General features: G+C 41.5%; 1 protein-coding gene across 5 annotated transcripts in view; it reads left to right on the top strand.

Annotated features, from left to right (window-relative positions):
* Positions 1 to 16,169: 16,169 nt before the first annotated feature.
* Positions 16,170 to 24,047, top strand: part of NOSTRIN (nitric oxide synthase trafficking) — a 58,405-nt gene continuing 50,527 nt past the window's right edge. For 4 of the 5 annotated variants that reach the window (XM_029932988.1, XM_029932989.1, XM_029932986.1 and 1 more), the window contains exon 1: positions 16,170 to 16,256. In XM_029932988.1, the coding sequence (XP_029788848.1) occupies positions 16,230 to 16,256 (27 nt within the window). In that variant the 5' untranslated portion in view covers positions 16,170 to 16,229. The remainder of the gene's footprint in view (positions 16,257 to 24,047) is intronic. The other variant, XM_029932990.1, reaches the window with a different exon arrangement.

Genomic DNA, 24,047 nt, shown 5'->3' with positions numbered 1-24,047 from the left:
CTGATCTGATGGTTCATAAGTTCGAGCCCTGCATTGGGCTCTGTGCTGACAGCTCAGAGCCTGGAGCCTGTTTCACATTCTGTGTATCCCTCTCTCTCTGCCTCTCCCCTACTCATGCTCTGTCACTCTCTCTTTCTCTCTCTCTCTCAAAAATGAAGTAACATTTTAAAAGTTTTAATTAAAATATAATAAAAGTCTCCCATTTAAAAAAGAAGACATATGAACATCTTTCATATTTGAGTTGCATTTCATCAATAATTATGACTTGAACTCGCTCGGAGTCACTTTTACATAAGTTCTTACCCAATATTATAAACTTTCTTTAATGTTAAAAGAAAGAACGAAAGAAACACAGAGTAACTGCTTGATTTTTGCCCCTTCATTTATCAGTTTTCAAATCAAGGCTTAGTTTGCTAGTACCAAAGATGTCATTCTAGATCCTCTGACCGAACTGCATGGGAATGTAAATTTCTTCTTACTGTTCTATATTCAACCCATCAAATTTGTATAGTGACTAAGCAAAACACAATCATCATCCTTAAAAGAGCTGGACACTGGAAATATACATAATTCAGAAAAACTAGAACCAGAAAAAATTATCCTATTAATTGTTTTGGTGGTTTTGATAGGTTGGAATATTTCTAACTTTCTGAAACTATATCTGTTAAAATTTAAACAATATTTAAGAATAATACACCGAGGGGCCCCTGGATAGCTCAGTCGGTTAAGCATTTGACTTCAACTCAGGTCATGATCTCACAGTTAGTGAATTCAAGCCCCACGTCGGGCTCCATGCTGACAGGTCAGAGCCTGAAGCCTGCTTCAGATTCTGTGTCTTCCTCTCTCTCTGACCCTCCCTTACTCGTTCTCTCTCTCTCTCAAGAATAAATAAACATTAAATTTTTTTAATTAAAAAAAGAATACAGAGATATTTAAGATTCACATTTAACTAGCCGAGATTACCTAAAGTTACTATATAAGGGTTATTAACTTAGATATTAGGTTAACAGAAGTCAAAATTTAACACTATATTTGGGTCAAAATATATTTTAGCATTCTTCCATAACTGACAGTAACACATTTAGAAGCCTCAAAATAGTTCTCATGGTTTCACAAATTAGAAATACAAGTTTTGCCTTTTAGGATTCAAGTAAATTGTGGGTCCTTGGAGAGGACATAGTCTATGTTAAGCAGAGGCTCTCAAAGAATAAACGAGGTTAAATGATAAAAAATAAAAATAAGTAAAAGTCCTACTTCCAAATACAGTCACCTCCTGTGACACAGGGGCAGGGACTTCAACATGAATTTGGGGGGACATAGGTCAGCCCATAACACAAGGACATTTCACACGGTGACAAAGAACACAAGTCACGAGGAAACAAAGTGATTGCATGTCGACTGCCAGGGCCCTTCAGACTGGATGGTCTCAGACACCTCATGGACGGGCGACAGGGCTGAGACCTGACTGATGAGCTGCGGGGGCAGGATCTCAGGCGGTTACAGACCAGGCAGTGGGGGCTGGAAACACAAAGGCTCCAAGTTCAGGACAGGCTTCTGAGGTCAAGGAGCAGGAAGAAGGTCGATGTGTTGATGCAAAAGAAACACAGGGGAGAGTGTGGGCGATAATATTAGAAAGTTAGGGGGTCATGTCATATAGGGCCTCTATCCCACAGTGAGTTTAGGGTAAGAGTATGGGAAACCTTTCAGGAATCTCAGCAGGGAGCAGCATAATCTGTGGTCCTCCCTAACTAGAGAGAAATCATGCCCATCCTAACCACGGTGGAAAAACCACTCCAGTTTCGATTGGGTCAGCAGAGTCTGCAGGGGTGTGGTGGGCCCCACACGACAGGCAGGGTGAGGAGTACATGGCTGCTGAAAGAAATAAAGGATTAAGTGCCACTGAGGATTCAAACCACAGGCAATAAACAAAGCCTGGAGAGAGGACAAGCGGCCATAAAGATGCTGAGATACGGGAAAAGCCTCCAGGTTCCTTCAAGGAAAGCAGCTTGACAAAATACGACAGATTAGCAATTATCAGCCAGGGGAGACCGTTAGGGAGAACGCATACTTCCTGACAGGATATAGTTCTTTTTTTTTTTTTTTTTTTTTTGCTGTTACTGTTAGTTAGTACCTTTCTTTGTGTGGTTCGAAGGCGGTTCAGGGACAGTAAATTGATGGATGATCACAATTTCCAAAACTCCTCTCTGGAGGAGGCGTGCCTCCAACAACGACGTTTGTAGGTTTTGTCATTTCTGAGTGAGGCCGCCTGCTTCAGCATGGTGCTGCCTGGCGCGGGAAGGTGAGGCGAAGCGAGAAGAAACCCCGTAGGGCCTCCCTCCGGTGTGCCAAGCCTCTGGCTTCTGTGCAGAACTACCTGATCAAGCCATCCCCTCAAAGGTTGACACACTGGAGTCTTGTTTCGCACAGAAGGGTCTTCTATAAGGTCTTCAGGGACCATTGCTTCAAGGAGAAATCTAGGGATCGGTTCCTGCAACCCTCTGGTCAAAACGTTCTTATCAACTGATCAATATATGACCTTGTTTTACCCACACTTCTGTTTAAAGGCATTTTAAAATATGTTGTTAATTCATTAACATTGAACTCACACCCACAAGCGCCCTACCACTGACCTGAATAAAGTTGTATGAACTGATTGTTAAATATGCTAAAATTTTGCAAGCTAGCTATTAGACTAACATTAATAAAATTATGTAAACGTATGATTTTAAATTGTATTTTATGATATAAGGAATACTCCAAAATATATCTAATTATTCTCCTACATTTTTAATCCTATCTGCTTCTATATCATATACTATATAATGCTGTATTATTGTGCATTTCTTCCTAATACTGTATTTAGTAGCTTTACATTGGTAGCTTGAAATCAGGGTTTTATTTGTGTATTTACTTTTTTGGGTAAACCAGTTATAAACATTTACCAGCACATCACCATCACCTATAACCCACAGAGGAAGGAACTGTGGTTTGTAAAATGTTAAGTAACTTATTTTCTGGCACCCAGTTCCCGAGCAGTAGAACGGAGATTTGATGCAGACCTGAATGATTTCAAAACTCATACCCATCTTCCTAGTTGATTATGCTTCTTCCAATGTTTGCATTTGTTTCTGAAGACAGGCTTCTTAGATTCCTGCTGTATTTGAATTGTGCTTGGCTTTTTTTCTTATCTACTTCCTTTAATTTTCCTTACACACCTCCTTCTCCAGCCTGACCCGGAGAGCTTGCAAGGGCCAAGGTGTAACCCAGAACACAGGTTTAAAAAACATCGATTCAAGCAGTTCAATAGTTCAGTGTGTTGCAGTTTAGAAGGATAGAAGATATGTAGGTTATGAAACTAGTTAGTTGGTGGTCTGGGCTTTAAGACTGGGCTGAAAATCTCATAGGGAAATACTTTGGGGTGAGTTAGAGATGGGGTGACATAGATGCGGAAGATATAGGACATGAATGGGCGATCTCAGCAGATAATGTGATTCATCAGGATTAAACTCTTGGCTCCTGTTAGTTCTGCTGACCCAGGCTTCTAGTGACAACCCAGTAAGCCAGCCAGCAAAGGATTTGTAGGATGCTAGGCTAGCTGGAGCCCTATCACTAAAGATGAGCTCAAAGGCTCCCTAGAGTTTTTAAAAAATAGTGGTTTTTTCTGTCTGTTGAAGGCACTAGATGGTTTATAGAACAGAGCCCTGCCATGTTATGCTTCCAGGGCTGCGGTTTCTTAGTTATTCACTTATAAGTCATTCTCGAGGAGATATAAAAGCTTATACCATGCTAGCTAAAAACACACAGAACCACAATGCTAATGAATTTAATAAAATGCACATCAAAATTAAGTCAATGCATGTACTGAGCACCAACTCTCTATGAGACATTGTATTAGGTGCTGTGAGAGACACAAATAAGCCAGAGGCTAAGCTGCCAAACTGAAAGGTTTCTCAATCTAGTTAGAGAGGCAGAGCACAGACAGTGGTTATTTTAGTAGGTCACCATAGCTCTGTAAGAAAGAATACTTGTTCTGTTAAGCAGATCAAACTTTACCATAAATGTAAAAGGTTTTTGAAAATGATAATTCCTCTATAGACATGACATTATTATCATCATCATATCAAATAATTGTTAGAGTAGTAATCGCCGGAAAAGTAACTCCATTGGAGTGCTTCTCTCTCTCTCTCTCTCTCTCTCTCTCTCTCTCTCTCTCTCTCTCTCACACACACACACACACACACACACACACACACACACACACACACTTGACTGTAAGCATCTTGAGGGCAAAGATCTTGCTTTTTCTATCTGGATCCTTAGCCAACACATTTGCTGCTTAGTCAGCACTCACTAAATGTTTATAGAATGAATGTATATATTTACAGAAGTAGGAGTTTCAGGAAAATAGATAAGTTTTAGAAGGGAAAAAATGAGCTAATTTTTACATTTTGAATTTGAGCTCCTGTGCTCATTCATTTGGAAATGTCTACCAAAAAATTAGAAAGATGGGACTGTGACTAGGTACCATTTTTATTGCCATTATTTCAGATAAAGGGACAGATTCCCAAAGAAAAACAGAATCTTGTCTTGGTCTCGGAGCCAGAAGGCAGATACAGATAACTGAGTTGAGCTGAGACATTCCTCCATTACCTACTAAAGCGGAACCTTGGGGAATGCCTACTAGAGAGATACAAAGAACAAGATAAGCCAGCAAAGACCTCCCTGATAACAGAGATAAGAAGAAATACAGTGATGCTAATGACAATGATCACCGTCCCTTCTGCCTTTTTCTCTCTTCCTCCCCTTCTCTTCTTTTTCTGATCTGTTCAGTTCCAAAGCCTTGGATGGGACAAAACAGGGTGGATGTTTAGGCCAGGTGAGGGACTGTGGCCCAGAGTGGGGTGCTAGGGGCCCCATGGGGTCATGGAAATGTCTACAGAGTAGGTTAGTACAGCATGGAGAATCAGGACGGGGTAAACAGGGTGTCCATACAGGGGGGGCCTGACATCAGCTACCAAGCCTAAGCAGGATGATAAGGACATCCCTGCCAAGAAGCAGCTGGTCTGGGAATCAGAGTGCCTGAGTTCAGAGAATGGGTGCATGCTGGGAAATTGAACGAAAACATAATATATTAAGAATAATTGAAGGCTGTTTCTAACTGTTAGAAAAGAGAATTATATATATGAAGGAGGAGAAAACTCAGTGAATTTAGTATTAGATTAAAATTATTATAGGTATCCAGGTAAAGTTACGTCTTTTAATATATAGACAGACATCATTGTAAGAGCAGATGTAAGCATTTATCTACGTAAATGTGACTGTATCTCTATATATTCCCTAGCCATCCACCTGAGGGCCTGCCCTCAGTGAATCCCCGACAAACACAACAGGCACCCCGGGTCTTGGTTTCTAATCTATCCTAAATCCTTTTTCCACTAAAAGGAACTAGCCTCCTTGAAGAAGTGACTGAATCCTGGGCTGAGCAGGAAAGCACAGGCTCAAAGGGAGGATGTTTTTGAGTTAGAAAGCAAGAAAATGCTCAAGGAATGATGGGAAAAAGGTGTAAGGACACAAAACTAAGTGGTAGGGCCTCTCGGTTGTGAAATCTGAGACATGTTGTGCATCAGAATTAATCCTAGTAACTGATTATAATGCATTGAATAAAAAGGGAAACTGAGTTCCTATAAATTAATAAATAAATAAACTGAAAGGTCAATGAAGAGCAAGGGGTTACCATAGTTTCATGATAACTCCCCACAAAGTATTTATTAACTGCAAAGGTGAAAGTAGTCATTTTACAGCTGAGAAGCCTGGCGGATACGATCTCAAGTGAAAGCCGTCAGGAACGGGGCAAATGAAATCATGAGTCATTCGACTGGATGCAACAAGAAAGCAGCATGCCTTCCGTGATATTCCTGCCGAAGATGCAGAGATCAGATACATGCAAACTGAGGGGCATTCAGCAAAGTAACTGGTAATCTTCAGATGTGTCAATGGCGTGAAAGTCAACCAAAGAGTGGAAACTGCTGTACAGTGAAGAGACACTCAGGAGACATGACAAGTGAAAGCAATGCAGGAGTCTGCACTGGATCCTGTCGCCATGGAGACATAATTAGGACAATTGGTGGAACTGAGGAGTAGATTGTGGTAATAAATCAATGCTAATCTCCTGCCTTTGATGGCTGCATTGTGGTTTTGTTGAAAAATGTCCTTGTTTGTAGTAAATACACACTAAAGATTAAGATGTAAAAAAAGAAAAAGTTCTGTGTACTGAACTTGCAATTTGCCTGTAACTTTTTAAATAAATTTTTAAATCAACATATTTGTTTTCACAACTCGAATAGTATCTCGAGTGAAATTTTCAGATACTTGGATGCAGGAAGGATTCTTTTTAAAAATGAGAATGCCATCTTTGAGTTCCAAGAGCAATAAAGTAATACTAAATGCCTCAGCCTATTAAAGGGAAATTTAGTGAAAGAAGAAAATGCAGTAGCTCAAATGTCTCAAGAATTCTAAGGCGTTTGCTAAGTAGACTAGTCATGTTAGTCTTTTAAAAATAAAACTAGTTAGTTTTTGCCAGTTTTTGAATTATAATAGTTGTAGTTTTCAATGCTTCCTATGTGTAATAGACAATCATCTTTAAAATAATGCCTCAATTTGTTATGCAAAAATAAATTAAAATAATAACAGTAATAATAAATAACAAGTGTTCATTGAACATTTATCATGTACACTGTGCTATGAGGTATGCAATATTATTCTACAGCTTGCATATCAGAAAACTGAGGTTTAAGTAAGTTAAGAAATTGCCTGTAAATAGGGATCCTAATGTATAGTATAGCCAACTTTTGGACCCACATTTTTCATACTCCAAAGCCTTCATTAATTCCTGCCCTCTAGTGCCTCCCATGGAGGCCAAAGAAGGGACTTTTAGGGAGGGTGTGAGAAGCCTCGGGGTCGCTCTAGAGCCCCTCACTCCTTCACTGTCTACTCCCAATCCAACGTATCACTAAGTCCTGCTGTTTCCACATTAGAACTCTGCCCCCTTCTCCGCATGTTAGTTAAGGCCTCACCATTGTCCTCCTGCTTCCTGCCAACAGGCTTCTTCTCTTCCTGATTCTTATCTGAGCCTTTTTCAGAGTCTCCACACTGTTGTCAGAGTGATCAGTCTAAAAGGCACATCTGAATATCACAATGTGTTTAAAATCCTATATGGAAAAAGACTCCTGTGTGGTTCCAATTACCTTTTGGTTAAAGTCAAAACATGGCACCCAAGTCTTTCCGTGTCTAGTCTCTGGATGTCTCTTCAGCCTCACTATGAGTTTCCATGCAAAGGTCCCCTGTGCTGTGTGTCCAAGGAACTCGTGTGGGCCTTAGAATTCTCCGAATACACCAACACACCCTAATGCACAATTAACGCGTGCCCTTTAGCAAGTGTAACCATCTCTCACCAGTGATTTCTGGAGCTGGGTACCCTTTGGAATTCCCATCACATTTCTGTAAAGACCTTTTTTATATAATCTATCACAACGTAATCTAACCTTTCTTCAGCACATTGAGTGGATTAGAGCTTGTTCATCATTGTATATACCTCCTAATGGCTGGATCAAAGTGAGTGCTATATAAAGACCCCAATGAATAAGTCAGTGAATGAATAATCACCAGTGAATTATCAGCTGTATAAAAACTACAGAGAGGGGTGCCTGGGTGGCTCAGTCGGTTAAGCATCTGGCTTTGGCTCAGGTCATGATCGCACAGTTTGTGGGTTGGAGCCCCTCATGGGGCTCTGTACTGACAGCTCAGAGCCTGGAGCCTGCAGCCTGCTTTGGATTCTGTATCTCCCTGTCTCTCTAACCCTCCCCTGCTTGCACTCTCTCTCTCTGTCTCTCAAAAATAAATAAAAAAACATTTAAAAAATAAATAAAAACTACAGAGAGGCAAAATGACAGAAATAGTGACTTTCTGGAGAGCCACCTCAGAAGAGTTGTGGGAGAAACCGACTGAGAGGTTAAACAATCTGAGTAGGAAGACAGCAGGGGGAGTTTTTAAACAAGTATACAGAAAGCTGGTTGGCTGAACCTAAGTTCTAAGTAAACATGCTTCGAACGCTATGTGCCTTCAGTCCGGAGGCATGTGACGGCTTTAGCAAATAAATTACTTTATACTTGTGAGTAGGTAACGAAAGCACATCATATAAAATTCCAAATTGTAAAGCTCCCTCTCCTCTCCTTGCCCTTCTCCTGCTCCTCAGTTCCTGGTGCGGAAGGAACCACAATAAATAATGCTTTTGTTTTCTAAGCTTCTGTCTTCACAACCTGGCAATGATTTATAGGAAATAAGTATAGATTGATGATTTATAACATGGATATATAACCAAGTGGCAAAGGTAAATAAATCCTGCAGGTGGCACTTTATTTACATTTGCAAAGCTGCTGAACGCATTCTTGTCTCTGGAGACAAAAGCAGCTCGCTACGGGATGGTCCAGTGTGCTTTTTTTATCGAAATCAGTCAGGCTGGTCCTAGAGAAACTTAGGAATATGTAAGTAACGGCACACAAATATTAACACAGGTGATCAAATGAAGATATAATGTAATTTGGATGAATCTGCATTTGTAAAATATTCTTTCTAAGCTTGTTTGTTTAAGTTAAAGTGATAGAACATGGCTGTAGAATGACTTGATTGTTAATTAGTTGTCCGTTAGTCTTCATTTCCTACGGTTTATTAGGGAAAAGTAAATGTGTGCTAATCTGTTGGAGGCAACTTAATCTATTTAATTTTATCTCTATTCCCTATTAACACCTGGAGATTCTTAGTTAATATATATGAAACTTGGACATGCACTGTGACAATTCACCCTAGCACACTGAATACAAGCCTAGTTTGCATGTATAAAGTTAATTATGACCATTTGGACCTTGGTTTAAAATCTGGATGGTTCAGTTGGTTAGGCATCTGATTTTGGCTCGGGTCATAGACTCCCAGTTTACGAGTTTGAGTTCCGCGTTGGGTTCTGTGCTGACAGCTCAGAGCCTGGAGCCTGCTTCGGATTCTGTGTCTCCCTCTCTCTCTGACCCTCCCCCACTCATGTTCTCTCTCTCTCTCAAAAATAAACATTAAAAAAATTTTTTAACTAGGTAATTTTTATGAAGTGGGCAGTGGTAAAAAGCTTATTTTGTGCAATTTTTAAAGCCACAATATAATTAGTACAAACTGAGAAGAAAAGTTACCTTGGATGCTGTAAATTAGGCGGGTTATTAACAATAACAGTATGGCTGTGTGCATCCCTGCTCCTGTTATAGTGTGACACACTCATTAGTGCTCCTAAATTAGATTTTTTTTTCCCATACTGAGCGTTTGGGCAAAGTTACATTTCTTTTTTTTCAAGTATGCATTAAGGCAAGGCTTTAGAAATATATTTTTCAGCTTTGGAAAGATATGGAAATTAAGCAAACTAATCACTGCAGCAACCAGAGACTAAAAATAAAAAGTAATTTAGTCAGAATGAGATTGCTTCTCCACTTCTTTCTGAGGGTGACTGGCGGGAATGATGATGTCACATCTTGTAAATACTGTTCATGGTTCTCACAGCCTGAAATGGCGGCAGAGATGGCACTGGTCTTCTGTCAGCTCAAAGGAACCAAGGCGTAGGCTTCATCCAAGACTCAGAAATGGGGTGGCCCTGGGGACATATGTCAAGGCACTTTGAAGAATGTGGTGTGCTGCCGGCCAGCCACTCTGCTTGACCTGCTAAGCCCTGGAGCCTGGCAGCTTGGCCCGGCTTTCCGGCTCACTCTGTCATCGGGAACGGAGGCCAGCTGCTGCCAGCCCAAGGGGCCCTCTTTTGACATTCCTCTTGCTGTGGAAATAGTGAAAATTCTCTTAGACATTCTTGGCAAACTTTGCAAAACTTAGCTCATTTTAGATTCCAGCTTTCTCAAATGTATTCTTAGCATTAGGCCGCTCTTTGATTTTATCTTTGGTCCCAAGATTCTTATTTATGTCTTTTTAACCAACATACCTCCAAGAAACTTCTCTAAGTGGCCCCTGGGGATTCTTTAGATTCCATCTCAGTTTCCTGTTTGTCAAGGCCATTTTTAAATAAGAGTGTCAGAGATTCCCAAGTGAATTTCGGCCATTTCCCATTTTAGAGTTCCTGCCCAGAAGGTTACACTTAATCTTTACTCTCAGTGTTTTAAACTCTGCTTCCTGAGAACTGAGGATACAGGTCTGCCCATAAGCAACTTTCCCTGCGTTGTCAATGGAAAGGAGCAAGCTAATAAGGTCACTTTCTCAGTATGGAATTCAGTGAAATGAAAAGAAGTATTTATTGAACATTAACTTTGCCATAAAGAGCTAGATGAGGAATGTGGCAGGCAGACCATTAAACGATTAATTTTCATTTTTTTAAACTAATAATTTCAATACAATGGAATAAACGAATCAAAAGAGGTAGGTGCAAGGGATAGTGGTGGTACAAAGGCAAAAGTGTACTATATCTGGGGAAAATAGCACTAGTTGGACTTTGGAGAGAAACAAAAGTCGGGGAAGCCAACATGAAGGAAGAAGGAACCAGCATTGTGCAAAGTCCGGGACTGATGAGCTCACAAGGTTTGCCGACATCATTCTACTTCTCAGTTCTTTATATTATTTTTAATGGTTTTTAATGTTTATTCATTTTCAGGAGAGAAATACAGAGCATGGTGGAGGAGGGGCAGAGAGAGAGGGAGACACAGAATCAAAAGCAGGCTCCAGGCTCTGAGCTGTCAACACAGAGTCCATTGAGGAGCTCAAACCCATGAGCAGTGAGATCATGATCTGAGCGGAAGTCAGACGCTTAACTGACTGAGCCATTCAGGTGCCTCAGTTTTTGCTTTTTAAAAATTAAAGTTAGCATAACTGTTATTCTTAAGTGTTATTTGTCTTACTTTGTTTCTGAAGCAATATATGTTTGGTTTGGATATTAATATTACACAGAAATGTATGCCAAGTGAGAATCTCCCATTTCCTCAACCTTCAGGGGTATGCTATTGCCTGTCTAGTATATATGCGTCTAGATCTTTTTTCTTATATCTGTACCAAACGAGAATCATACTTATTCTTGGGCAACCTGCTTCTAAGTCAGTACATATAACTAAATGCTTTATACTCTATCTTCAATTTTTGGTATTTTGTATTTCATTGTTCCGGTTGAGCAGCAGTGTGGTGTAGTAATTAGACATGGATGCCTAGAGGCCGATGAATCCCTGCTGGACCACTGTACTACACTGTGTGACCCCGGGTAAGTCAGTCAGTGACTCTGTGCAACCAAATCAACGTGAGTTCTCTTCCTTGGTGACTCATAGAGAGAAACTACACCAGGTGAAGTGTCACACAAAGGAAACTTTACAGCAAAAAGGTGATGGGGAATAACTTCTAAAGTCGTGACTCCCCAAGCAAGCGTGAATGGGTTTCTACCTAGAGGCAGGCACAGGTCACTCATGCACCTTAAGGAAACATTATATGCTTTATAAATGAGGCTTGTGCTCCTCCTTGGGCAGAGATTTTAGTATAATAATGAGACATAGCTCATTGTTGGTCATCCCAGAGGTGACTCCATGGTCCATTTGCACAGGCATGAGTTGGGGGCTTAGCTCACACTGGTCTGGGTGGCCTGGGCCACCAGAGCTCTTCCTCTGGGCAGTCATTATTGCTTGAGTGATCATTTCAGTTTCCATCATGGGATATTATGCCTGTAGGGTCCATTGCCTGCATTAAGAAATACTCCAGGAAGATGAGCTTAAGGCGAAACGTGGGACAAACAAATCCCACAAACAAGTGGGAGCTATGTCTCCCATCTTCTTTATCTACTCATCTATTGACGGATACTTGCGTTGCTTCCATATCTTGGCTATTGTAAACAATGCCACAATAAACACGGGCATGCATATATCTTTTCAAATTAGAGATTTGGTTTTCTTTGGTCAAATACCCAGCGGTGAAATTACGGGATCATATGGCATTTCAATTTTTTATTTTTGAGGAACCCCATACTTTTTACCACAGTGGCTGCACTGGTCCCTATTGATGGATATTAGTGCCATTGCCAATTCTTCACGTTTTGGCTACTAAAGAAACTTCCAATGCAAGCTATGAATTTCCCTTAACCTCTAATACATTTGAGCTCCTATTTCTTTCTGAATTACTGACACCCAACAACAGCTTATAAGCACTTAACACATGCTACTCATGTTGTTGACAACCCTTGGAGGCAGCATAAAATAGGGTAAGTTGGGATACAGTAGAGTGGCTTCCAGGCTAGACCCAAGGGACTCCATTTGTGAGTTTTCTCTCTGCAGAGATGCCATGCCAGGAAGGCAGATGCTAACATAGACTGGGAAAGGAAGCAGGAAGATTGAGACTTGAGATGTTAAGCAGTAAGTCAAACGGGGCTGGAAAGAAGCCAGAGAATACGTGTAGGCCAGAAACATACGGCCAGGGACAAACCTGAATTGAAAGAACTCAAAAGGATGCTTTAGGAACCAAATATTTTAGGAAAAAGTGTAGCATACTTTGTGTGAGATGCTTACTATATATAGTTCTCATTAACCGGTAGATACAAATGAAGTTTTATTAATATCAATAAGGGCCAAAAGCAGCCCCCCCCACCCCCGCAGGATGGGCCTCATGACATGAAGATTACTTTGAGTTAAAAAGTAATCCAAACCCAGCAGATTCAGAGAAAGCTCTTTACCTCCCCCACAACTGCTGAAAAGAATTCAGATAAGGACCTGCTCCAGGAAAAGAGCTGTCACCATAGGTAACTACATTATGATGTGAACTAGGTATGGTAGACATGGAGGAACCTAGCAAGGCTTGCTTTTTCAAAGTCCTCTCTTTGTCCCACCGGTTCGGAGTGCCCCAGCAAACACTGAATTTACCAAACATTTACTCTTTTTTATTCTTCCTCAAGATTGCATTCCTTCCCTTTAGAGACCCAGCCCCTTACCCCCTTCTCTTTAGCTCAGAACGATGCATATACCTTATTTGCCTGTCTTTAGGATCCATATCTTTGTGGATTTCTTATACATATGCTTTTAAATTTCATTTTCTCCTGTTAATTGGTCTCATGTCAATGTAATTCTTAGTCCGACTAGAAGGACCTTGAAAAGGACAGGAATTCTTCCTGCCCCAGAATATTAGTTCCAAAACGACAAGGCTTTCCTCCCTCATGTTGGCAGGGGAGCTCAGCTTCGTTCTCCCCGTCTCCCTGACCATTTCTGGGGGGCAGGGGGCTGGGGGATTCTCATATGCACAAGGTCAAATTTACTCACCCCAAGGCGCCTCACCAGCCACAGCCTCAAGTGCAGGAGACACTGCCGAGAACCTGCTCTACTATTTCTTCTTCTCCCATCATTCCTCCCGCCCCCGCCCCTGTGCCCAGGGTACGAGTGCTTTGCTGTGTTCTTTGACAGAGTTTGTGTAAGATGGGCTATGGAGTCAGAGGAAAGAAAGACCTTCTCTCCAAGTCTGTGTCAGGAGTGTTGGAGAACTTAACTCTTTATTTCTCTCCCTAAATTGGGTCTCTACTGGAGTTCCACACATGTCCCCTGAGGCCAAATTGGGGAAAGGAAGAGGACTACAGATATGAACCATGCCCTCCATTGTTTTTCTGCTTTATCTTTTTAGTCACTCAGGAGCAAATATTGACTGACCATTGTAGTGGATTTAATGTAAAATGAATCCCAATTCCCTGACTTTTTCAGTACCTAGGGGTGACTCTCCCGCCTCCCTCCTTGAATCTGGGCTAGCCTGTGACTGGCTTTGATCAGCTGCATGTGGCTGAAGTGACAGTATGTGTGTCAGTTCCAAGTTTACACCTACCTCAAGAAGGCTTGGGTGCTTCCATTCACTCTTGGCTCTTTACCAGGCCCTGAGAACAGTCCAGGTTCGACTACTGTCTGACAAAAAATCACCTCAGCCCACAGCCAAGCACCTGCCCAGCTAGCCAGAAGAGCTGTCCTGCCAAGCTCCGCCAAGATCAGCTGAGTTGTGTAGACAACCTGCTCTCACATGAGCTGATTCCAGGGAGACCAGAAGAACCACCTGGTTAAACCAGAGACTTGTGAACTACGTAAGGTCTGTACCATTTGAAGCCATTAGGTTTTCTGTTTGTTACACAGCATCGTTGTGACAATGGATAACTGATATAACCCTCTTTCTGACCTCCAAAATCAATATCATTTTTTCTTTTCTTTTTTCTTTTCCTTTTTTTTTTTGCAGATTCAAACACCTCTCTGAGAAGCTCCACAAATTGCCAAACTCTAGTTCTCAGTCTAGATTCAGCCTAGACACTCTACTGCCTGTACAACAGTCAGTGAGAAAGACACGTTGGTCAAAAGAAGATATTTTAATTTAGCAGATGTCCAGAAATCCTAAGGGAAACCTAGTCACTGGGAGAAACATACATGAGGAGCAGGTGCAGTAATGCCCTACCAATCTTTGATAGGGCCACAAGATCCAGGTAAGTGTGGTGTGATGGCATTTCTCGTGAAACCAGTGAGGGAGGCCAATGTCCCCATTTTGAACTGAGTTGGAACTGAAATGAGGCCAAGAGTGCCAGAACCAGAAAGGAGATGCTGAGCTGCCCCAGGTCCTGGAAACCAGGCTCCAGCTGGGTTTACCTACAATCTCTGATGGCAGAGGAGCCCTGCAGTGGGAATCTCAATGATATATTGACTTCAGTTTATAACCTGTCTCTACACTTTTTTTAAAAAATTTCTTTTTAACCTTTATTTATTTTTGAGAGAGAGAGAGAGAGAGAGAGAGAGAGAGAGAGACAGAGCGGGGGAGGGTCAGAGAGAGAGGGAGACACAGAATCTGAAGCAGGCTCCAAGCTCTGAGCTGTCAGCACAGAGCCCAATGTGGGGCTAAAACCCACAAACCGTGAGATCATGACCTGAGCTGAAGTCGGCTGCTTAACTGACTGAGCCACCCAGGTGCCCTCTACACTTCTTTCGAGGATGCCAAGTTGCCTTCTAATTCTAGCCCCTAGGTCCCTGCTGTTCCATGAGTTCCACCCCTGACTCCAGAGTGCTCTTCTCCATCTGACTGATGCAAGGCAGCTTCTCTTCCTCAGGGTCCCCTTCCTCATCATTTGTTATTTCTAGGGACTTTGAACGGAGCCTGCACACCTAGACCAGATGAATAGAGCTCCCCCACCCAGGTGGCTCTGAAGGGTTTCACTGGGCTCTCTTGAGGGAGTTCCTTTCTGACTGGAGACCTGCCAGTCATACCAAAGCTGCCCACAGCCCCGCAAACAGCTACCACAGGGCAAGAACCAGTAGCTAGAAACCTAAGGATTGACAGCTGGGTGCAGAGAAAGTGATAAACATAAGTCGTTGATTATTGATTTCTAGTTCTGTTTACCCTTTTCATTAATAAAAAAAAAAAGTGAGGGTGAACATAGGAAAATCCTTAACTTAATAGATTGGCATCTTGGGATAGGAGTGAGGGTTGGGTTGAGCAAGGCCCTGAGAGGCAGTTAACTGGGGTCCTGCTCCCTGATAACCTTTTCTAGACATTTTCCCACTCTAGTGCTAGGTATGTGGGTGTGGTCCTAATTGTTTGGTATCTGGCGGTGGGGTGATTTGGGGCAGGGGAATATTGACTTGGTGTGTAAACTAGATAAAGGAAGGGGTTGGGGAGTCCGGACTCAGGATTGGTGAGTTTGCATATCAGAGCCACAGGCAAGTTGTTTGCTATCTCTAGGAATGAGCTAACCCTAGGAAAGGCAGTCCTTCCTCAGGTCTGAAAACCCCCTACATGCCAAAGCATTGTAACAGACAGAAAATTTTTAAAAACATGATACATACAGCAGGCCGGGAGAACATGCATCCTCTATATCTGCCGTGAATACCGGAATTCTTGGGACACTTGATAGTTTCTGGGCCTTCCCTCAAGTCCACACAGCTTAGGACTCAGCATTTTGCCCTCTAAGTATTTACAGAAGTCCTTCTCAGCACCTCAGTCCAGCTCTTTTGACTCCAGAGCAGTTCTTTGCTTTTTCAGGAAACCAACGGGATGAAAGTCCAGGGCCGGGACTTCCTCCTCAGGGTGTTTGACCAGGACTGACGCACTCGAGGCTCTTTGACTACGGGAAGTCCAGGCCACACCCAACCTTGACCGTAGTTTCTTGAATGCTGAATGCTGGAGCTTAGGTAGAAGGACAGAAGCAAAAAGATTTCAATATGAGGGACCCACTGACAGATTGTTCGGTGAGTAGCTCGGTGTGGTGCTGCGCCTGTGTGTGAGAGAGCGGCCCTAGAGGGGTATGTTTGTGTATTAGTGGGTGTGACTTAAGAAATCCGAGACGTTCAGAAGACGAACATGTTTAGATATTGGCTGTGATACAGAAATCTTGTGGCTTTTCTTTGGTTCGATTTAAAAGAGAGTCCTTTCTAGCAAGGGACAGGGCAGGTTAATTGTCATCTTTTATTCTCATATTGTTGGAAAGTTCGAAAAACTTGGAGTGGGTATAGTATCATGTTTGCTTGCAGAAGGTGGCTGTTTGGAAAGCATTCCTAAGGTATACATGGATGGTGTCAATATCGTGTATAGAGTGGCTTCCCAAGCACTTAGAATCTGCAGCCAATTTGCGGTTCTGAGAACGAAGTGAGGGTGGAGGGTTTTGGCATATTTTCCCATGTCATTTAGAGTCAATAATTGCGAGAGGAGGGACAGACTCCCCACTCTGTCCTACAATGGTTCTCAGACAGGTTCACCAATGTGTTTGTTTGGTCCTGGGAGTGTTACCGAACAGGGAAGGTTGGCCAGAAGTCCGAAGACAGTGTGAGGTCATTAGCAGCAATTTAGGAAATAAGGAACAATGAAAATAAAATGTGTCGGTGGGGGGGGGGGGGCATATATATGCTTTGAACATAAAATAATCAAGAATCATCAATGTGTTAGCCCAATAAATGATGCCAAAAAACTGACATTAGTGACATCAAAAGCAAGGGGTTACATTCATTCATCCCTCAAGTATTTTATAAAAAAACAAACAAAGCAACAATTAAACTGGAGAAACAGATAAATGAGGGCTGTAATAAAGCCATAAAGGAAAAAAAAAAAAAAAACAAACAAGGACACCTGGGCGGCTCAGTCAGTTAAGCGTCTAACTTGGTTTCAGCTCAGGTCATGCTCTTGCGTTTCGTGAGTTTGAGCTCTGCATTGGACGCTGTGCTGACAGTGCAAAGCCTGCTTAGGATTCTCTCTCTCTCTACCCCTTACCCACTTGCTCTCTCTGCCTCTCTTGAAATGAATAAACTTAAAAAAATGTTTTAATAAAAAAAGCAACAGAGAATTAATGGTTTCATTGTTGTTTATTCAATGGACAAAGCACAGGCTTAGAGAAGATGGAGCTGTAAGTGTTATCCCACAAAATGAGTTCATGAGTCAGATGAACTAAATGATCTGAAGAAATAACAGCTAGTAATATTATTGGTGATGTTGTAATAGCAGATTCTGCCTACTTTTACTTTTTTAAATAAAAAGTAAATATGTGTCTAATGTAAAAACAAAAATTCCGACAGTATGATTGTATATGGATTTCAAGACTGAAAACTTCCCCCCTCTAATTTCCACCATCCCAAGCTTCTCTCCATTGGTAAGCACTGATAACTTTTTTTAAAAAGTCGTTAATCATTTTATGTATTTGCTATTTATTTTTCTCTCTCTGCATTTGCCCCCTCACCAAATGTTAACCCTCTCCTTTCTTACCACTGATACTTTGATGATGTTTCTGCACAGGGAGGGGTTGTTGAGTGAGACAGGGATAGGGTAAGTGGAGACAAAAACTTGGCACCAACGGAAGGTCAAGACCACATGAAGAGTGAGAGAAAAGAGAGAGAAGCTGGGACCAAGTTAGGCTAATAACAACATGAACACAAACTAACAGGTTAACGGCCTTTTCCAAGGCCTTCAGACAGGATCTGGGAGACATGTTTTCTCCTGAGCAGCCCTCAGGATAACCTGTCTCCAGGTGTGTGGGTCAGCCTTATGCTCCCTCCCTAACGTACTGAGGGCTTCTCCCTAGGCTCAGCCATTACCCCAAGGACTCCCATCCTTGCCCACAACTTGAAGGTTATCATCTCTCTGGGGCCAGTGCCACCAAAGATAGTCTGGGAATCAAGAGGGGGCAGATACCTCTTCAGCCAGGGTTTCTAAATCTTCTCAAGTCACAGAATCTTTATCTATCTGCAAGTGTTTCATATTTATCAAGTTTTCAAGTAGGTTTCCTGGTGCAGTTCTAGTTCATGCTGGGGGAACAATGTGGTATGAAGATGAAGCTACAGTTTGGCAACATGAGAAAACAAAGAAACAGAGTCCCAATGACTGCTTCATGCAACACTGGGGTGGTTTCATGAAAAAAATCAAAAAGACCCCAAAGCTTAACCACCTGCAAAACGTCCAATTCCATGAGTCCACAGGGTTGCTTGAAACCCCATTAATTCATAAAGCCTTAGCTTGACTGTAGTTCTTAACCTGGTCTACTCCAGTGGACTTGTAAATGAAAATCAACACTTACGTGAAATTCAATGGGAAAAACATGGCCTCTTTGTTTCTACTAATTTTTAACTGAAATTTAGCATCTACTTCAGTTCTGAATATAAGCAACAAACTTCAATACTTCCACACTGTCTGTGATTTGTAGCCGATAGAAATCACAGATATTTTTATATAACGTTACAGTTGTTGCAAATACCTATCAATATTATTTACATTCAATGTGATTTAGAAATTGGAGTAATTCTTAAGACTTGTTATTTTGAATGTTAATTTAAAAGCATGCACATAATCTTGAAATATGTTTTAATAGAGAGATATCAATATATATCAATATATTAATTGATATCAATATATCAATATTACATCAATATAATGTTTCCTTTGTAATCCTATGTTATTTTATCTAATGCATTTAAAAATATTCTGAGTAAAATATAGATGTCATAAGACTGTCAAAGGGACCCATAATACAAAAAATATTTTGAAATCTTTTATTGGGGCGCCTGGGTGGCTCAGTTGGTTAAGCTCAGGCCACGATCTCACGGCTGGTGAGTTTGTGCCCCACGTCAGGCTCTGTGCTGACAGCTTGGAGCCTGGAGCCTCCTTCTGATTCTGTGTCCCCCTGTCTCTGCCCCTCCCCTGTTCACACTCTGTCTCTCAAAAATAAATAAACATTTAAAAAATTAAGAAAAAATCTCTTTTGTTAAGTTCATGCTCCAATGGGCAAGATAAGCTAATAGCCGGGCTGTTCAACATCAGACAACCTAGTCAGTGCCCATAGTTAAATTATTAGTCACTAGGCTAGCTCAAAAATAGGCAAAATACTTGTAGGTTTTTAGCTAACCTTAAGAGTGTCAAAATTTATTTGAAAAAGGTTTTATTTTTTTGGTTTTGTTTTTGAAAAGGAACAAAATTGGCCCTGGGCCTTAATGTCTTGATGTTTATGAGTTTAGCTTCTATACCTACAAAAAAAAAAAAATGCCAAGTGAAATCATTTTCAAATCCATGTGCAAGGAAATAGACAGGATCAAATTATCTCCAAATAAACTAATCCAATTATTTTTTTAAAAAGCAGCACCTTCCTGTGAAATAATGCCATAGAGATCACGGGCAAGTAACAACTATAACCAAGTTTATGTTTTTATTCACTCCTGTGGGGCCCAGGGGCCTGTCAAGTCAGGGATTCCAGGCTCCACGTAGCCTGCCCCTTCCCTGAGTATCGTCAGCTATTGAAACAGCGCCCTGCAGCGGGGCTCCTCCTTTAACCTGGGTTCGACGCCGGTCTGATCTTCTTGTCTCAGTGGCTCTAGGTCATGGGATGTTCACTGGCACTAAGACAGAAAATACTGGCACAATGTTTCATGGCTTCTGAGGGGTTCTGGTTCTTCACAGATCGAGGGAGGCAGGTTGAATCTGACATAGATGTCCTATGACCCACAGCATCCATGGTGGACACATCGAGGTATGTGATATGACATCCACATTTCATGGGCCTTTGTTTCCTCATCTATAGAGGAAGAGGAAGAGAGGATGGAGAAGCCTGTGTTCTTTAATGTTCTATATCTCATAATTTATGATGGTCTGCCATGGGGATTCCAAATGTTATCCAGATAATCCCTTAGAGGCACAGTGGTTCGAATCAGGATACACATGAAATCAGTAGCGCAGTGCCTGTCATATGAAAGACATCCAATGAAAACTTATTTGATTAAATACAAGTGGAATATCATGGTTTATTTAACCTATGAGGATGCCACTGTCCAAAAATTTTCCATACCACCATCTACAATACAAATGTACTATTCTTGAATAACTGAATTTAACCTAATCATTCAAATTGTAGAAAGTCAGAAAGAGCTGCTAGTCCAGGGTTGATATAGTGCATTTTTGAAGTTATCTAATTATTTCACGTGCCAAATGCTTTAATTACTACATTCTTTTTTGTAATGACAATATTTATACAACAGAATTTGCTTACAAATGCTGGGCAGAAATATTTTTGCAAAGACTGAATGGGAGAGGCACCTGTGTAGTTCAGCGGGTTGAGCATCAGACTCTTGATTTCTGCTCAGGTCATGATCTCTCAGTCGGTCGTGGGACTGAGCCCTCTGACTGACTCTGTGCTGACAGGCTCTCTCTTTCTCTCAAAATAAATCAATAAACATTTGAAGAAAAAAAAAAAAGACTGAATGGGAAATGCCTGCATATCCTAGTTGTCTGTGTGAAGGGATTTTTTAAGTGGCTTAAAAATATCCCAAATATTCTATCACTAGCCTGAACTCCCTTTATCAGGAAAAAAACACATAACATTTTTCTAGTGATTCATGAGCCCAAGGAGAGACCACATGTTCACCTAAATTCATATTAGGATGTAAGATCAATAGCAGGTTCTTTTCCTGGAATGAATATTTGAAATCTCAATGGATAGGAAAAGAACACCAAATCTTCACCTTCTGTATGATTTTGAGTAGAGAAAACCCTTCTTGTATTGGTTGATGACATTATGAAGCCATTTGTACTGATCACAACACTTAAAGGTAACGATTATTCTGAGTAAACTTAGTGCAATTATACTGATAAACTATTTACAAATATATTTATTTCTGATGGTTTCTCTAATTGATTGGCTCACCTAGTATTTCTAATCATAGTTCTGCCCCTAGCGAATAAAGTTATTTTCAGTTCTTTGGCATTTAATTATAAAATAAAAGAATTAGACTTTAATGGCTTTTTTTGTGTGTGTTTTATTATTTTTGAGAGAAAGAGAGACAGCGTGAGCAGGGAAGGTTCAGAGAGAGAGGAAGACACAGACTCTGAAGACAGGCTCCAGGCTCTGAGCTAGCTGTCAGCACAGAGCCTGATGCAGGGCTCGAATACACGAACCGTGAGATCAAGACCTGAGTGGAAGCCTGACGCTCTACTGACTGAGCCACCCAGGCGCCTCTGGACTTTAGTGGTTTTCAAGCTATGCTTCATGGAGTCCCTTCAGTGGCCTCTCGTGCATTAGAGTGGAGTGGGAAGGAGACAAGTAGGATAGGAAAGGGAGAGCCAAAGCCAAGGTCAAGAGATTTCATATCCTCAAAGCAGATATGATCCAAGGTTTTCTGATTACACACACACACACACACACACACACACACACACACACACACACACGACAAGATGGTCCTGGGTTCTGCTTTGATATTCATGCAAATTTGCTTTTTACAGATTTTTGTCTTTAAGTTTCAGTAGATGCAACCTGATGAAAGGTACAGAATCGCTGTTTCCAAAGAAGGGCGTGTGTTGAAATAATGGAAATATTCTTAGCAACTCTTTTATTTACCTCCATCACCTTTATCTCCATGTAGATCAGAGTTTGTTGGGGAACGTCCGGTACCCTGCATGTAGGGTTCGAGACAAAAATTCTCTCCATTGCTGTAATAAGAACATCCTGCTCTCGCCCAATCACTAAGTTAACAACAACACAATGTATTCAGGAGCCTTTGGACTAGTGTGCGCCGGGGCATCCCGGAGTTTGGGGAACGGGTTATAATTGTACCTGAGACCTGAATCTCAGCAACCCTCAAATGGGCAGGATGCGGCTGGGGGAGAGCTCACCGGCCAGTTTCCTCTGCCTGGAACAACTGTTCATTTACCACACTGTCCTAGTACAAATACCATTTTCTGGATGTGTCATGATGCGAAAGAAATTAGGAAGTACCTGTCTATTAAATAACAGGAAATCCTCTTCCAAAATCTAAAGCTGACAAGTCCAGGGGCAGTTGAAGCCTCAGACGTGCTGCGTTTGAGCAGCCTCTTGCTTTAACAAGTTGGGTTTGAATGCCTTTGGGAAAGAGAAACTCCCCACTTTCTCACAATCTCCCTGACTCGCTCCAAAAACAGCTGAGCTTGGAATCAATGATTTAGGAAACATTTAAGGCTGTCTGGCCTCCTAGAACAGGTCCTCTGGAGATAGCATTTTAAAAACATGTCTTAGAGAGTTTTGATGGCTTGATAAATTTGGGAAATTCAGCAGCCCCTGCAGCCCAGCGCATAGAAAAATTCTCCACTGCTCATTTCCACCTTAGTTAGGGGCAAGGTTTCCCCTACATGCCCCCATCTTCATACATGGTGTCCCAGGTACCCTGTTCTCTCCGCAGGTCTGCTGGCTGCAGACTTCCCCGGCGATGGGGCTGGTGTGGGCTCATTCCCCGCGACAGCTCCTCTCAGAGTTCCTTCCTCGCACTCCAGCTCTCCTGCTGGAAAGTTCTTCTCACGTTGCTCTGAAGCCTCCAAATTCCTGCAGTCTACACCTGGCTCTGTCTTCTCCCAGCCCCAGCCCCGGCCTTCTAGTGTTTCAGAGCAAGCATGCATTCAAATCTTTCTCTCTTGCACCTGGCCCCGTGGTGTTTTTGCTGGGTCTTTGCTTCCGCTTTGCTGTGGCTGGACAGAGAAGCAGCTAGGACATTACATTAAAAACTTACAGTTTAATATTGTGAGATATTGCTAAATAAATCAAATAAGAAACCTACAGGACTTAGAAAATCATAAAATTTTATTGAACATAAAATAAAATTTGATCACACGAAAAGACTTACTATGTCCTTGGATGGGAAGTCTAAATACCATAAAAAAGGTCAGTCAGTTCCCCGAATTGATAATATTCATGTAGTGCAATTCCAATTAGGATCCCAACAGAGACTTTAAAAAAAAATGTAATTAGATAAATCCTCATATGCAAGAATACATGGCCAAATATAGCCAAAGAAATTATGAAAGGAGAAAAAACCCCCAAACAGTTGTTTAAAGAGAAAGCAGAAGCAAAGTGTTAAATATCCCTATAACTTAGGTAACAAGTTCCTATGTGTTTCATTATTATTATTGTATCATTATTAATTTATGAAACATAAAAATGTTTCATAATTTAAAATAAAAAGTTTAAAGATCGTGTCTGAGTTAGAGCTATGTTCACTTGCATATTTTTTTTCACTTGCATATTTTAAAAGCCAAAATACAGAGTGGCCTTTCAAACCCCTATTATTATATTTCTCTCATGCCTAACGTAAGTCCAAAAGTAGAGAGTTGAGGGCTTATGTGGTGGGCCCCAGGCCATCAGGGACCCAGACGCTCTTCCTCTTTGCTCCACCATCTCAGCACGTGGCGTCTATCCTCACGACCACCTCATGGCATCAGCCATTGTTTCTAAGTCCAGGTGTCAGGAAAGAGGAGGAAAGAAACTTCACTGAACCCCCACACAAAACTTGCACCCATGCTTCCTTGGGAAGCATTCAGTCACTTGGCTACATCGAAGGGAGAGACACTGAGAAATAACTTCATGCCGGGGACATGTGTCCTGCTTCACTTGTATCTATTTTCTTCCCATGTGTGATTGGTGGAATGTTATCTGGTAGTGTGGAAAGAAAATAAAAGGCTTAGGGGGAATTTAGTGAAAATGATTAGGCAGCAGAGGAGGAAACAAAAAAGCCAAACAACCTTAAAATGCTCACTGAAACTTC

This window comes from Suricata suricatta, chromosome 3 (assembly GCF_006229205.1).
Source record: "Suricata suricatta isolate VVHF042 chromosome 3, meerkat_22Aug2017_6uvM2_HiC, whole genome shotgun sequence".
NCBI classification, from domain to species: Eukaryota; Metazoa; Chordata; class Mammalia; order Carnivora; family Herpestidae; genus Suricata; species Suricata suricatta.
This window is presented reverse-complemented; position numbering and strand designations above follow the sequence as displayed.